This window comes from Podarcis melisellensis (genome assembly GCF_964234715.1).
Source record: "Podarcis melisellensis genome assembly, chromosome: 5".
Lineage (NCBI taxonomy): Eukaryota > Metazoa > Chordata > Lepidosauria > Squamata > Lacertidae > Podarcis > Podarcis melisellensis.
Window position 1 is genome coordinate 63,078,086 of NC_138537.1, and position 14,724 is coordinate 63,092,809.

At 43.9% G+C, this 14,724-nt stretch overlaps 1 protein-coding gene across 7 annotated transcripts in view; it reads left to right on the forward strand.

Annotated features, from left to right (window-relative positions):
* Positions 1-7: 7 nt before the first annotated feature.
* LGI1 (leucine rich glioma inactivated 1) overlaps positions 8-14,724 on the forward strand; it is a 31,522-nt gene continuing 16,805 nt past the window's right edge. The window contains exons 1-2 of one of the 7 annotated variants that reach the window (XM_081913274.1): positions 8-128; positions 2,940-3,043. In XM_081913274.1, the coding sequence (XP_081769400.1) occupies positions 3,036-3,043 (8 nt within the window). In that variant the 5' untranslated portion in view covers positions 8-128; positions 2,940-3,035. Of the gene's footprint in view, positions 154-2,939; positions 3,044-13,721; positions 14,552-14,724 lie in introns of those variants that run through there. The other 6 variants (XM_081913271.1, XM_081913272.1, XM_081913273.1 and 3 more) reach the window with 6 other exon arrangements.

Here is a 14,724-nt window from a genome sequence, read left to right on the forward strand (position 1 = left end):
TCGCTCCCTCTCCGAGCAGAAGGACAGGCCTGCAAATCTCCGCCCGCCCCGGCTGAGGGGGGAGGCCGGCCACCTTCTCGCCGAGCAGAGCGCCTCCCTTTCGGTCCTGCGAGAAGGCGCCATGTGTGGTATGAGGCGCCCGCAGGTGTGGTGGTCGGTAGCGAAGGGCAAACACTTCATCATCATAAGCATGCCCCTTCTAAGATTAGGCAGCAAAAATAATAATGAATTTCTGCTCATTATGGATTCCCTCATATTTGCAGTTAAGGTAGTGATGGACCCCTGAACACCTTGAGGAGTAAGGGGAATTTTCACTGAATTTGACGCAAGTTTTAAGGGCTCGCCCACCACTTCTGTTTGTCCCATGATTTCTAGGCCTGAGAGGTTTTTCTTTCAAATTATTTTTATTAGTTTTCCAAATTATTCCAAATCAAACCAAATCACTTTAATTCAATACAATTAAACAAGCAGGTTTCCCACTCCTGTTGCGGACAGGTTTTTCTCTCCTAGCCCCACCACTTACCCTGGAAAACTGGCTGTTTACTGCTGAATTGGAACAGACATCATCCTGCAAAAAACCCGATAGATGTTTGTTCCCATTCCGCAGTAAACTATTTTAAATGTTTCAAAAACTTGCAATCCAAAAAAGGCCAGACACACAGAACCCACATTTTATTCAGCCATAGTCTTGTTGAAGTATATTCTCAAGTAAATGGAATGTTTTCAATGATGGATCACAGATGTCTCTTAATGAAATAATTCTGTATGTTTATATATATTAAGGGTGTGCTGCAACCACAATATTTGCCTGTGTCTGTATCTGTAGCTTTTGGAAGCAGCCTGATCTGTTTTGGATCTGCTCTGTCATTCCAGTTCAATTCAGGTTCATATCTGTTCATCCAAATCTCTGTTTTGCTCCCTTTGACTATAATGGAGAACCTAAAGATGGTGGCCATATTTTTTTCTTTTTAACATAAGTGGGTGGAATTTGCATGCAGATGAGCCCCTCTGACTTGGATGGAGCTTGCAATATTCCACGCATACCTATTTGTGGTTTTCATGCAGGGAACTTTTACAATTTTTTAAAAAAATGTTATCTGCCAGAATTGGATACACATTCTAGGCATGGTCCAGCATACTAAAGGGATGAAATCTGTCGAATTTCAGAAATAAAGGTGCATTGGTTGTTCTGAAATGAAATGCTTTACTATTTTGGGGTGTGAATTCCCCTTTGGAAACTATGGACATGAGGGAGGTGCCCCTGGGTAGAAAACCTGCCAAATTTCAGAAAATAGGTCCAGACTGGGTGATGCTACCTTCATTATATCTTAAAAAGCAACAACTGGGAGAATGATTTTTCTCACTGCCCTTCCCCCCCCTCCCTTCCTGGAAGCATCCTCCATGAAAAAAGGAGAGAGCTATGGTTCTTATGGAAACAGCTATGTGAGAAAGAAGCAGGCTACCTCAGTCTCTTACCTCTGTCTCATGCCCTGCTGTCACAGCCAAAACTCAAAGGGGAATGACAATCCACATTCCTCCCCCCTCTGTCAAAACGGGGACAGGGAAGGGGGCACAATTCCACTTCTCTCTCCTCTCAAGCTCAGGGTGTTTTCCCAGACATCTTGATTTCATTTCTCAGCAGAGGAGGAAAAGGCTGTGTGTTTGTTGAAAAGCTACTTGGAAGGTTGGGAATTCCCTAATCCACCTTGAGATCTCTTGCTTTGGTGTAACCCAACTCAGTAACATGAAAGACTACCCTGAATCACCCTGATGTGCCTTGTTATTTGGGTATACGCACAGCTAATGCACACCCCTAAAATATATTCCACTATATAATAGATGTGATTTTCCTTTAAAGGAACTCAACTTAGTGCTTGCAAAAGTGGCATCACGTGAATTATTCAAATAACTCAAAATAAATAATTTATACATACCAGGCGATAAAAGCCAGTCCCTCCCTCCCCTCTTTTGTCATCCCACTCCCAAGGAACTAAAAGTCTATTTTTGTATGAATGAATCTTGATATAAGTCTAGCAACTGGGCCAACATAATCACATTTTGTGCACGTAGAAGGAGAGAAGATTTATAATTCTTCATTATACTTGTTATAGAAGACATATGTAGGGAAGAGGCAGCTTCCAAGATAGTGAAATTCTAGACAGTGACAATTTCAGCTGCTGAGAAATAAGATTTTTGTGTGTGTGTTTGTGAAAACCAGGTTTAAAAAGCCAATAGTGCTGGATAAATAATAAGGTATGCTATCTATCAGACTGGTAACGGAGAACCTTTTAGGGTTTCCTTTTTATTTTCTTGTTTATACTCTGTAATCTCAGATATCTATAAATTAAAACTGGTCCCAAGATTTCCATGAAGAAGAGGTTGATGAGTCACTTTTCAGGAAAATGCAAGCATGCCCCAGGGTGCTGTCTCATATCTATTCCCTCTAAAGGCAGTGCATTTCCCACATACTGCTGATAAAACAGGTAGTTGGAAACCCCAAAGAGTTTTGTGGCTACTTAAAAGATAACACATTTAATAAACTTGTTAGTCTTTAAGGTGCCGCAAGACTCCCTGTTTTCTGCTGCAAGAGACTAACATAGCTACCCTTCTGGAAATAGCTGAGTGGAGATAGTGAATGTTCATCTCTGTCTCAAAAGTTGTTCCTTTACCTTTCACTAAGGCGAGCTTTAATAGCTAACATCCCCATCGATTGGTCTTAAATCTGCATGTAGGACAGCCTCAATGGCCATGAATGGCCATGAATCTTACATCCAAATCCCGTGTCCAAAAGTCATGGGTCTGGATGGTTCTTCTTATTCTAATCTAAATGTGTCTTAGAATGACTTCAGCAAAATATTTCCATAGAACCAAAATAGAGAACACTATATTCTGCTATTGATTTTTGTTCCTAAGTTGTCTCTTTCTTGAACTTTTTCCAGTACAGGTACGACCTTGAGCAAAGAATCTGCAAACAAAGCTGCTGGATTCTGGTGAAATAAGATAGTGATGGCACAGGTGATCAACAGCCAGATATCATGGCCCTGTAAGTTCCAGCTGTTGGTTCCCCAGGATTTAAAAATCACATCACACACCCCAGACACTTCAAATGGCAGCTGATGATCTACCTCATTTCTAGGTGAAGTAAAAGTCCTAAAGGATATACCAGAGACCCCATGCCACTTTGAAAGAAAAGATTTCAGATAACTAGCAAGGATCTTTTAAAGGTTCTGTTTGGAAATATCCAGGAATGGAGCCTGCCTAATATTGTATGGGTCAATACTCCACAATCGTGGGGCCACCACCCAAAAAGCCCAGTATCATATTGGACACTTTAATTATACTAACTGCAATGTTACATTACTTATGACATTGTTTTTGTGTTGTTCCTCTGGAATGTTCTGACATGGGAAATCATATGGGAAATCATATGGGAAATCATATTTGAGCTTTGTATTGTGTTTTCAGTGGCTCCATTTTTTACACTTTCATCAGTAAGGTGATGCACATGTCCTGCAAATACTCAATTCACTCATAATAGGTGGGACAAATTGTTGAATAGGTCCTAGATTTCTTAGGTTAGTCAGTTACAGAGGGACTATGTTACAGTTTTGTGCTTTTTCAAGAAGTTAATTTGAAAACAGCCAGTGTAAACAAAATGCTGAAATATTGTCTTCTGTTTCCTAAAAAAAAAGTCATTCATGAACCTGTGACTTAAGAATGTGCAAAAGAATTTTCTGTTGTTTTGTTTTGTATTAAAGATGGTCTGTGGCCCCAGATTGACAGTGTTGTGTTTGCCCATCTCTAGACCAATCTGTTCCAAAAATAAGTCTTCATGGGTTTTATCCTTCCTTGGGTCCAGGGCTTTTTTTCAGCTGGAACTCTCCAGAACGGCATTCCAGCACCTCTGAGCTGACCTTGGAAGTTTGGAGAGAGATTGACCAGTAAAGCCTAGCTGTGCTTCCACCTCATGAGAAGACCCTCCCCAGAGCCTGAAGGGGACATCCTCTGTGAGCTTTTTGTTAGCCAGAGGCACAGTGGGGCTTTGCTGAGGCTTTTCAGACTCCCGGCTAATAGCTGACACATGAGAAAGCTGTGCCTCAGCTGAGCAAGCCCCCAGCTGCTCCGGAGCCAGAGAGGCCTGGGGTGGGGGCTCCTTAAGCTGCTGTGCTGAGGCACAGAAGCCTCTCCATGCCCCATGCTCTGGCTCACACAAGGCAGAGGGGTGGGGAGAGGTTGCTAGGCTGATCAGCTCCAGTGCAGCCTCAAAAAGCCTCTGGCTGGCAAGGGAACTACCCCCCTCAGCTCAAAGAGATCCTCGTTGGGCTCTGTGGTGGGTCTTTTGCATTCCAGCACCCTTTTCTCTAAGGAAAAAAACACTGCTTGGGAATATCAAAGGAAAGGCCACTGTTTGGATATATATTCCCTGCTCCAATATGTCGTATCTTCCATCCAAAGATCATGTCAAGTCAGCTTGCCACAGCCTGTTTTCCTGCAAGTGAGAAAGATACAAAAAAATTACAGAAGATTTAGTTGTTCCACAGTCAGTATTAAGTATGTGTCACAGCAAAGATAGATTTCTAGTACCCGGGAATTTGAACAATCAACATCAAAGAGCCAGTGAGGATCATCCATAGTACAAATGTCTAATTTAAACATTAGATGTGACCTGCACCACCCTAATGGATGTTAAGCCTCAGGAGAGCTCCAGGCTATGTTCCCCTCGCCTCCCCAATTAATCTGGCAAGAAGTCGAAATGTTCTTCTGGCAGTGGATCTTAGTGGTTGCGCCAATAGGAAGGGTAATCCCTTTCAAAAGGGTTTATTTTGTTTATTGTGGCTGAGGTAAAACAGAGCCTCAGTTGGTCTGAATTTGGCATTTGCAACAGAACACTTCACAAGAGCATCACTAGGAATGTAAACTCAGAATCCCAGGAGAGGTTCACAGGGAGAATTTCTGATCTCAAAAATCTTTGCTGTGTAACTGTTTTTGCAGCATAGCAATGGCAATCAGCTTCTGAGTAGAAACGTCTAAGGCTTCAGTGCTGAACACTGTGAAGCAGTTCTCACAGTGCCCAGTTTAACACACCCCTTCCCTCACCAGTAGCCTTGACGCATGGTGCAGCATTGTTATTCCATGTGCACCCCGAGGCTCAGGTAGAACGTTCAGGTTCAGCAGAAGCTCTCCATGCTTTTCCTTCAAATGTTCCAGCAGCTGGTTTTACCTGGGTCTTTGGCATGCAGAAGCTGGGGAGAAAGTTGCACTGGTGAGGGTTGGCACCAGCACGTAGCACCCTCAGACAGTTGTGAGCGCCCCAACAAATTCCACTGCTGATGCTTATCTTTGGCCACTCTTTAGCTGTTGGTTTCAGACCTGGAATGCCAGGCCTTCTAGCCATCCTGTGAATTTCCCCCAGTGCCCTGGGGCAACAGTACAGCTGGGCCATTGCATGGCATTTAAAGGAAGCCTAACTCTGCAGCCTGGCCCTACGTTGGAGTTCTGCCACCTCCAGGAAAACTCATAGGGGCTTGCTGATGGAGGGTGTCAGGAACTGGAGCCAGGTGTAGGTCAGCGATAAAACATTAAAGCACCCAATGTCAGTGACATTAATTCTTTATTCAAAGAAACAAAACAATGCAGTCCTAGTGGTCGCAGCAACCCTTCCCAGTAGGTCTTGCCCCAGTGAAGCAGTTGTGAGGAAAGAAGGTCCCCATTTTCCCACCACTCCATCCCTGGTTCCTTCCCCAGCAGCCTAAGGCTTCCACATCTTGCCTCTCGTTGCCCTGCCCTCTTCATTTCTCTACATGTTCTGGGAAACCAGGGGGGAGAGGAGTTTGTCACAACAGCAGGGGGAGACTCCCTAGATTTTTCAGCCGCCTTCCTCTGTCTCCTGGCCCCACTGCTCTCCTGCCTCTGATTCTGAACTGCTGTCTGCCATAGTCTCTTCTTGCTCGCTAAACCTTTTTCCTCTTCAGCTTCCAACACCACCTCCTCCCATTGTCCCCCTCTTCTACCTTCTGAGCATTCATCGTTGTCACACCACCTATTGCCAGGCTCTGAGCCTTCTTCCTCTGGGGGTTCCCTTGGAGGTTCCCCAGCTGGTGCCTCCTCCCACTCCTTGGCATCTGGCCAGTCCATGACAAAGAGGAGCATTGTTAGTGGAGGTAGACCACCAAAGGGCTGTGATACAGGTTTCAGGTTGGGAGCTCGCCATCATACTGAAGGACTCTAGGAGCCATTTTGCTCTCTGTGCACTCAGAATGGTGGATTGAAACAATAGGCATTTGCCTTGATTTTCACAAAAGCAACTCTGTGGCACCTTAAAGACTATCATGAGGTAGCCAATATGGCACCCTCCAGGTGTTTTGGACCACAACTCCCTTAATTGCACACCACCAGCCATGATGGCTGCCCTGATGGAAGTCCTAGTCCACAATATCTAGAGAGCACCATGTTGCCTACGCTTGGACTGTCACATTTACAGCCACAGGCACTTTTGCTGAATGACACTCATTTCATCTGAGAAAATAGGCATTGGCTTCATTAGCACCAGTTTAATCGGCAGATTAATCAATGGTGGGCAATTTTAATCTCTGAGGATACAATTTAAGTGCAATTTAAGGACATGCCAATTTATTTTCCAAGGCTATTTTGTTCTGTTATTATACAGTGATGAAACATGGAAAAAGCAAGATATTAAATATCACCTTTCCTCCTACTAATGGGTGGTAGCTTTTATTTCTAATTCTAAGTTATCTCACACTTTTTTCCTATCTCAAAAATGACCCAATGCCCTTCCGTCAAATTTTTGATATTATGCAAATTTATATATATAGTGTTAGCCAATCAGTTAATTGGTTAAAAGACAGATGAACCCGCAACAGCACTTTTAAAATAAGTTGGAAACCCTAGAAAATACCCCTAACAAAGTGAAATGAAACATTCTTATATACAAAGAGGGAGGTTTGGCTGTGTTTCTTGCTTTGATGTGTTTATTCCTCCATTAGTGTTGTAAATAGTTCAGCTGGCAGAGCAGTTGCCAAAAGCAATTATATTAACTCTCAGATGCACGTAACACCTAATTCCAAACAGCACTAGGATAGCCAATAATACTGTGTGACAGGTTTGGCCAATCAGAATCTTCTAATGTCTCCTAGATACCATTCATCATTATTTTAATTTAATACATGCCAGACAAGTAGGAATAAAGTAAAACCATTTAAAATAATGCAAATGTAACAGTCCATCTCTTACACAGTAGTATAAAGAAGGAATAGTGATGAGGGCACATAACTTGAAGCAAGCTATACTGGGACATGAAATGGGTCTCATATTATATAGGGTCTTTTCAGTTTTGAGTAATTGTATGTACTCAAGGTGGTAAATGAAAAGCCGTATGTCAGCTTGCTGGGAAGCATAGTGAAGGCAACAGGCTCTTTGCTTTCTGCCTAAAAGCATATTCTTCCCTTGAGTTCTGCTGGCCAGGAGGAATGAATTGAAGGCATGTGACTCTGTCTAGCTACTGCTGATTAGGTAGCAGCAACACGGCTTCTGAGCTGACTCACTGTAGAGCACCACATATCAGGAGCAGTCTATCTGTGCTGTGTCAGTTTAGAATTTCAGCAGCAGTACTTACTGCCCATAAAGGAATACATTCGTTTTTGGCTTAGCCCAGATTTTCCCAATCATTTCGCAAGTGGAACTGTTCTGGGATAATCGCTATTTTATACATTTTGAAACTTATCTATTTGGGAACTTGCCTTGGGCCCGGAAATTACTAGTTTACAGGATTGCTTTTGGGTGGGCGGGAGGAAATCTTTCCTTTCTTCCGGGCAAAGAGGTGAATTGGAATACTGAAAGGAGCGAGCTAACGTCTCCAAGGAGTCGCCTGGCATCGCTCCACCTTCTTTTGTTTCTAATGGCTGTTTCAGACCACCCTGCTGCAAGAAGTAACCAAGGTATGCCTCGTCAGGATTTGTACATCAAAGAGGCTGTATGGCAAACGCTCAAATTCATGATGAGAGGTGGAAGCTTAAGTCTTAATAGGTTTTGCAGAATGTACATGACGGCATTCTTCTTGTTGCCAGGCTACAGTAGCCACCTAGCTATTACAATAAGAGCAGCAGAATGCAAAATGAATACAGTAAAATTCAAATTGAGGAAATACAGTGGTGAGTGGCTTTTTCAAGGGGATTGTACTCCAGAAGCTCAGGTGCACTACCATTATTCTTAGCCTGGGTTTAAGGGGTCTTGATTTAATGCATTGGCTGAACTCCACCTACAATATCAGAATGGACTGGAGGTTGAAAATATCAGACTGGCCTGGAGAATAAGCAGGGCTTATTTCAGTTTGGTGAAAATCCTGGCTGTCGGTATGCCGTTCCACAAAAGAGAAAACCACTGCTTTCCAAAGTGCTGAAGAGATCATCTCTAATCAACCCTAGAATTTGCCAGAACCTGGCCCTGCTCCATGGATTGCTATCAGCTTGAAATGATGATGGAGCAAGATAAAGTCCAGGCTATGAGGAACCCCTGTGCAAGCACCTTTTTTGAGCTGTTGCTGTTATATCTGACACACACACCTCCCACGAAAAAGTATTAAAGGGAACAGGTACTTACACAAGCTTTAGAATGGGATCATACTGGTTTACTGAAAATGTGTGCAAGGAATGGTCCATGCAGGAAGCATCCTTCTTTTCCTGACTTGTCACCAGACATGGAAATCAACAGCAAAGGGAAGCTGGGTGAGTCTGACCCCTCGCTACCAGATTCAGGAGAGGACAAACAACACGGAAAGGCAGCTGAATGCCTACCTGCTTGTGGGCTTCCCATAGTTATCTTGACAGCTAGTGTTGCAAGCCAAATGCTGGGCTGTCAAAGAGCCCCTTTGTCTGATCCAGCGGCTCATGTTATATTTCTGCAACCACTCCTAGAGGAGAAACAGACACCACTGGGGCTGGGACTGGATAGATCTGGGTGCTGCTTTCCTTTCTGTTCCTCCATCCTTTGCAGCCAAGGTCTGAAGTTCCATTCATCATAAACACAGGACAATTTTCAGAATCCTGCATGCATTATACTCTTCCATATGCTGGAACTTTGGGTTTCTGTATTAATGGAGTGATGCTTGGCTCTGGCTGGGTTCCAGAATGACGCAACGGTCCTGCAATGATGCATGCCCAGCTGCTGGTTCCCTTTTCTCCTCATAGCCATTCTGGTCCTTTGTAGGTGAAGCGGTACCTCTCAGTCCACGCCTAGCCAGTGTTGTGGCCTTTAGATATCATAGAAGCCAACGACTTCACTATTGGCCATGTTGCTCTAGGGCTGCTCTAAAGGGCGTCAGATTCCCCATCCCTGTCTCTAGGCCAAGCTCTGCTGCGAGCCTCTTGCCACATTCTGCCCATCCCCAAATAAATCCACTCTAAAGGAGTAAAGCAACATTCCCTTTTCAGCTTTGTACCTCCGCTACTGTTTATCTGCTACTCTCCTGTCCTCGAGATTCCAGTCTCCCTGGCAACAGTTGCCTGGAGCTCCATATGTTCACCTGGCCCCTCTTGTCCATCACCTTCCATCCAGGTGAAGCTTCCCTCCTCTACCACACTTGACTCACCACTGGTAGGGATGTTCAGGGGAAATTTGATTCAGTTCGCATTCAAAGACAAATGCACCTAATGCACGTTTCTGAAACATTGTGGGAGCTGCAAAACAGCCATCCTTTGAAATTCGCAATTGTCCAAATTTTGCAATGCGATTCTCCAGGCAAGCAATGTGTGCAAAACCCCCCGCATAAACCAGGTAAAGGGTGCATAAAAAAGCATATATTGGTGAAAATAACACACACCACTGTGTTATATTAGGTGAAATGTTCTTTGCAAAAAATATGTACGTTAGACCAAAATGGATACAAAGCTGTAATTCCTGAACTGTCCAGCTGAGCAGGTGGCGACCCTCTATGACAATGAGCCTGGCAGTAGATCCTTAGCACTCACAAGGGATTCCTGTGGAAACTGCTGCCAGTGTGACCTGTGCCTAGGCACATTCAATCCATACCTGTTTCTCCAGCAGAAAGAGGAAAGGAGAGGAAATCTAGGAGGAAATCAACCAGGCATCTTGACACGGGCCTCAACAGAAAGGTTGTCTTCCCCCAAAGATTTGGAGAGGTCACAGTGATTGAACTGACAATTGGGAAACCAGATTTCCACAGCTAAAGCTTGAGTGAGCCATTAAAAAAAAATCCATACAACCCACATAATCTTATAAACAGATTGATGACAATACAAAGCAGATACCCGGCTTGGCAGGAATGGGAATATAAGTTCATTTTTTATTGCCCTGTAATAAAAATAAACCATTGTAATGTTTAGACTTGTGGTTAAACCAGATTGTGAGAAGTAATCTTTTGGGCTTTGTGGTGCTGGGCTGGAAAATATGAACAAAGGCATTGCGTTCTACTGCATAATGCATGGGTATAGGGAGATGTGTGCAGAAGCTGGACACATGTGGGGCAGGGGTTAAATGAGGAAAAGTTGCGACATCTCATTGTCCTAAGACTCAGAGAACAGGCTTAAAGGGAATCCAGAGCCATTGGGAGCTGAGCAGAGTTTGCAATTTTTAAAAATAGGCCATTAGTACCACAACAAATCTATTGCCCTGGCTCTTATTTTCATCAAGCAGGGAGTCCCATGGATCAGTGTTTGCAGTAAAGGGGAGCTCACCATTGTCAGGGGGTGGTGTTTCGTTAAAGCCCCTCACCAATAATTTGAGCACTGCACTTATTACTCTGTTCCTTGCATCAGAAATGACTGCTGGTCAGTTTAGTGGACTTCAGATAGTTTGGCAGATCCAGTGACAGCAGAAGGCCATTCCTGGGCCACTTCCTGTTACTGAGTTTCCAGAATGGTTGCACGCTTTCTCTGTTTGGACAACATTCTACAGTGGGAGATTATTTATGTCCTGGTCATTTCTCTCTGCTCAACTACTAGTTGCTTGCTACCTCACTGTCTTCCTAAAGGAGCTTGCCTGCCCTTGGCCATGAATGACTGACAGGTTCACTTTCACCACCTCAATTCTATACAAGTTCCAACCTCCCAAAAAGATGGCAAGAGCTCGACTACCTACGTGCCATAGTGTTGGACTTGCTTCCATCATGTGTTGTTGTACTCAAGTCAATGGATTGTGCAACCACTGCTTAACAGCCCCGTAGTAATACATGGGATGCCTATGTGTTCTGAACGACAGCCCTAGCAGAGGGCTCATGGGAGTAGTTGGGTGCAGGGATCCCAAAGGAGGAGGCCAAAAACACCAGAGTAATCAGTTCTAGTGCCTTATTAAAAAACGTGTAGACTTACAGCCTGACAGCTCTCCTCACTGAACCCAGGATGGACACCACAGCTAGGAGATGGCTTGTCAGTACCCAAGCCCAAGTGCGTATGTTCTTCATCCACTAAGCAGCATACGTAACATGGCCTAGGGCTTCCCATCGCTCCACCTGCCCAGATGAGCACATGGGTGGCAAATACCCAACTCTTCCAGCTAGTTCCCCTTTCTGGGCTCAGAGCCCAGCACCCAAAGCCCACCGATAAAGATAACTTCAAAGCAAGCCAATCAGCTTATATCAAAGCAAGGGAATATAAGCATATATGAGCTCATTGCTACAACAACTACCAATTAATTGTGGGGTTGTCTTGACTACCAAGATGGTGTTAGCAAAGCTCCCAGAACAGTTCACCTTTGGGTCAACACACTACAAAAGGTGTTTTGGCCCTTTTCTATATAGGACTACCCCTAGCCTCAGTCTCAAGAGGGAAAATGAGGTTCATCAGCATGAGATCCACTTAATACAGGCCTACAGATACTAGATGTTCAGCTTGATAATAGCACTTCCTGTACCATTCTTTGTTGGTGATGTACATTCCTCTCAAATTCTGTGCCCCTACAACACTTCTAATCATAACCATATACTTTATTCTTACAAAGGAAAATAATTATATTGATGCCTGCTTACCAGCTATGGTATTCTATCAACCAATATTTTCCCTTAGCACCTGAAATAATGGAGTTATACTAAAGGCAAAATTGATCCATTCGTTTTCTCTTGTTGTTATTATGCACCTGAAGTTCGAACTGACAAGAGGATTATTTAAGTGCTTTCAATATCATCATCATCATCACCACTATTACCCATAAGTGTGCACAATGCTTTGGAGTATGCAAGGGGACAGGTCCCTGTCCCAAAGAGCTTACAGTCTAAAAATTGGCACAGGCAAAACAACAGAGCAAAAGGATAGGCTGGGGCAAATACTGTGCAATTATTTGAGTTGCATGTGCTTTGGCTTGGTTACAGGCTTAGTTACAGCAGCAGCTGTTCCACTGGACCAAATGGCAAATGGTGGGCAATTTTGTAATTGTTTCTCCCAGCCTGTTTTTCTTAAAGAAGTGCAGCTGTAGGTGGCTGAAATCAGGAGCAGAGGAGCAGCAGCAATTGTCTGCTCAAAATCATGGTCTTTTCACTTTGCAAGGGGGGGGGGATACAGGGAAAGGAAAGGGTTAAGCACCCTACCTTACTCTCTCTGATGCTCCACTCTTGATTTTTAGCCTTTTATGGCTGCTTGTATTTTTATTTTTATTTTTAAAACCCACTATCAGTAGGAAGAATCATGGAACTGCCCAACACATATCATTTGTCCCTTTCTCTGACAGAGAAGACTCTACCAGTCCCAGTGACAGCTTCATTTTATGCAGTACTCAGTTCATCAGATTCTGTCACCTGGCCAGCAGGTTAGCTATGCTCCACTTGCCTAATCTGTAAAAATGATCCCTGTGTCAAAAGATCAAAAATCCTTCTAATGAATGATGCAGTGCCCAGGGAAAGAACCATCTCCAAAGGACTGATGTTCTGCTTTTTTGGTTTTGAATTTTAAATTAAGGGATGTTAAGTTTAAGTACATTTATTATTGATCTGCAGCTCCTTGCACATAGAATGTTCTAAAGTCCAATAGTGCTTTAAATATCTTCTACTTATAAGAGCAATGATAGGATAATGGCGAAGATAAGAACTTAGTCCTAATTGGGGGGGTGGGGGTGGACATTTCCCTTTTCTTAAACTGTGATGTAGCAAATGTAAGTTTTAAGCAGCCAACCTCACGGTGCTTAATTCCTGGTAAAAGTAAGACAAGGGCTCAAGCCTTGGATAAAACATCCTTGAGAAACCTCTCCAATCCCCAGTGCTGAAGGCTCCTTCTTCAGTGGTTAGGCAAAATACACACCCAACATGCTCAGGAGCACTTGCATATATTCAGTTGTCCTAGGCTAGGGCGAAGCCTTGGCTTCAGAAACAGATGCTGAGGCAGCGACTTTACGTAGATTAAGCCCCACTCCTTTGCCTCTTTCTAAGGATGACACAGCCTACCGCAGCAAATAAACAAGTTTTCAAAATAATATGTAAATTGGTTTGCTTCAAAAGCTGGCTGCTGTACATTAGCAAGACAAAGATGCAAGGGAGGTTTAAAAAAGGATTTTGTCTGAGAGCAAAAGAGCATTTTCTTTCTCAAATGACAGTTGTAGGCATTCTTGGTAATAGGCTCCATGTGTGCCTGTTTGTCTAGCTGTGACCCGAGCTTGTGCGAGAAAAGCAAACCCATAAGACAACTGTTCCTTTTGCTGTGATGGCTTTGGACCGTGTCACTCAATTTCCTCTTTTTGCTGTCACTTGGCATATGCAAAGAAGCAACAAGGGGAGGGAGCCCCAAGTCCCAAAGGACATTTTTACACAGGTGGAGGGATCCAGTCAAAGATGATGACCGATCTCCCCACCACGCACACACACACACAATCCACCTCACGCCCACGCACCCACCCACCAGCAAAGCATAATGCTGTGCTATTTTTGGTAACAAGAAGAGGGCCTCCCCTCAGACGAGAGAGAAAGGGAGAGCGCCGTGTATTTTCTCAGTTGCGTCACTTTGCAACCTAAAGCTGTGTTGTGCTCAGTGTTTCTTTGCGGTGATGCAAGCCCTCTTCAGCTTCTACAGCTGGTTGGATTTTCCTCCTCCCTGCCTTCACAGCACCTCGCAGGTTCCCTCTCTGAGAGCACTACCCTGCTTGAGTGAATAGAAAGAAACATACAGCTCAGCTGCAGGTTTTCCAGCTACAAAAAGAGAAAGAGAGAGAGACAGAGAGGAAACATTCAGGGGAAAGAGACAGAAAAGAGCTGGAGAAAGAGAGAGAGAGAAATATATTGCTGTGTCTTAACAAGAAAGACATTCAACGGCTGAATAAAAAGGTGTGGGGGGGAAAACCCTGTTCATGTTTTGGGATATCATTCTTTCAACTGGCTGGAACCAGAGTGGATCAAAAGAATGGGAAATGCCAGCAAACCCTTTAGAAGAACTGCTTCTTTCCTATGCTTTTTCTCTGTACTGTTGCTGACTGAAGGGAGCAAGACAGGGAAGACAACATGTCCAGCTTGGTGTATTTGTACCAAAGATAATGCTTTATGTGAAAATGCCAGAGCTATTCCGCGCAGCGTTCCACCTGACGTTACCTCACTGTAAGGGCTGTAAGCATTTGGTTCTTTTAATTTCTGTTTAAAAATTGAGCCAGCATGTGTGGTGTTTTCAGTGCAGACTGAGGGGTGTCTGCAGTCGTGAATACCTACAGCATTCAAAACCCGGGAGCCGGGCGTTGAGGGGGGATGTGCTTAATGTTGTTCTCTCTGAATGCAGCTAGAAC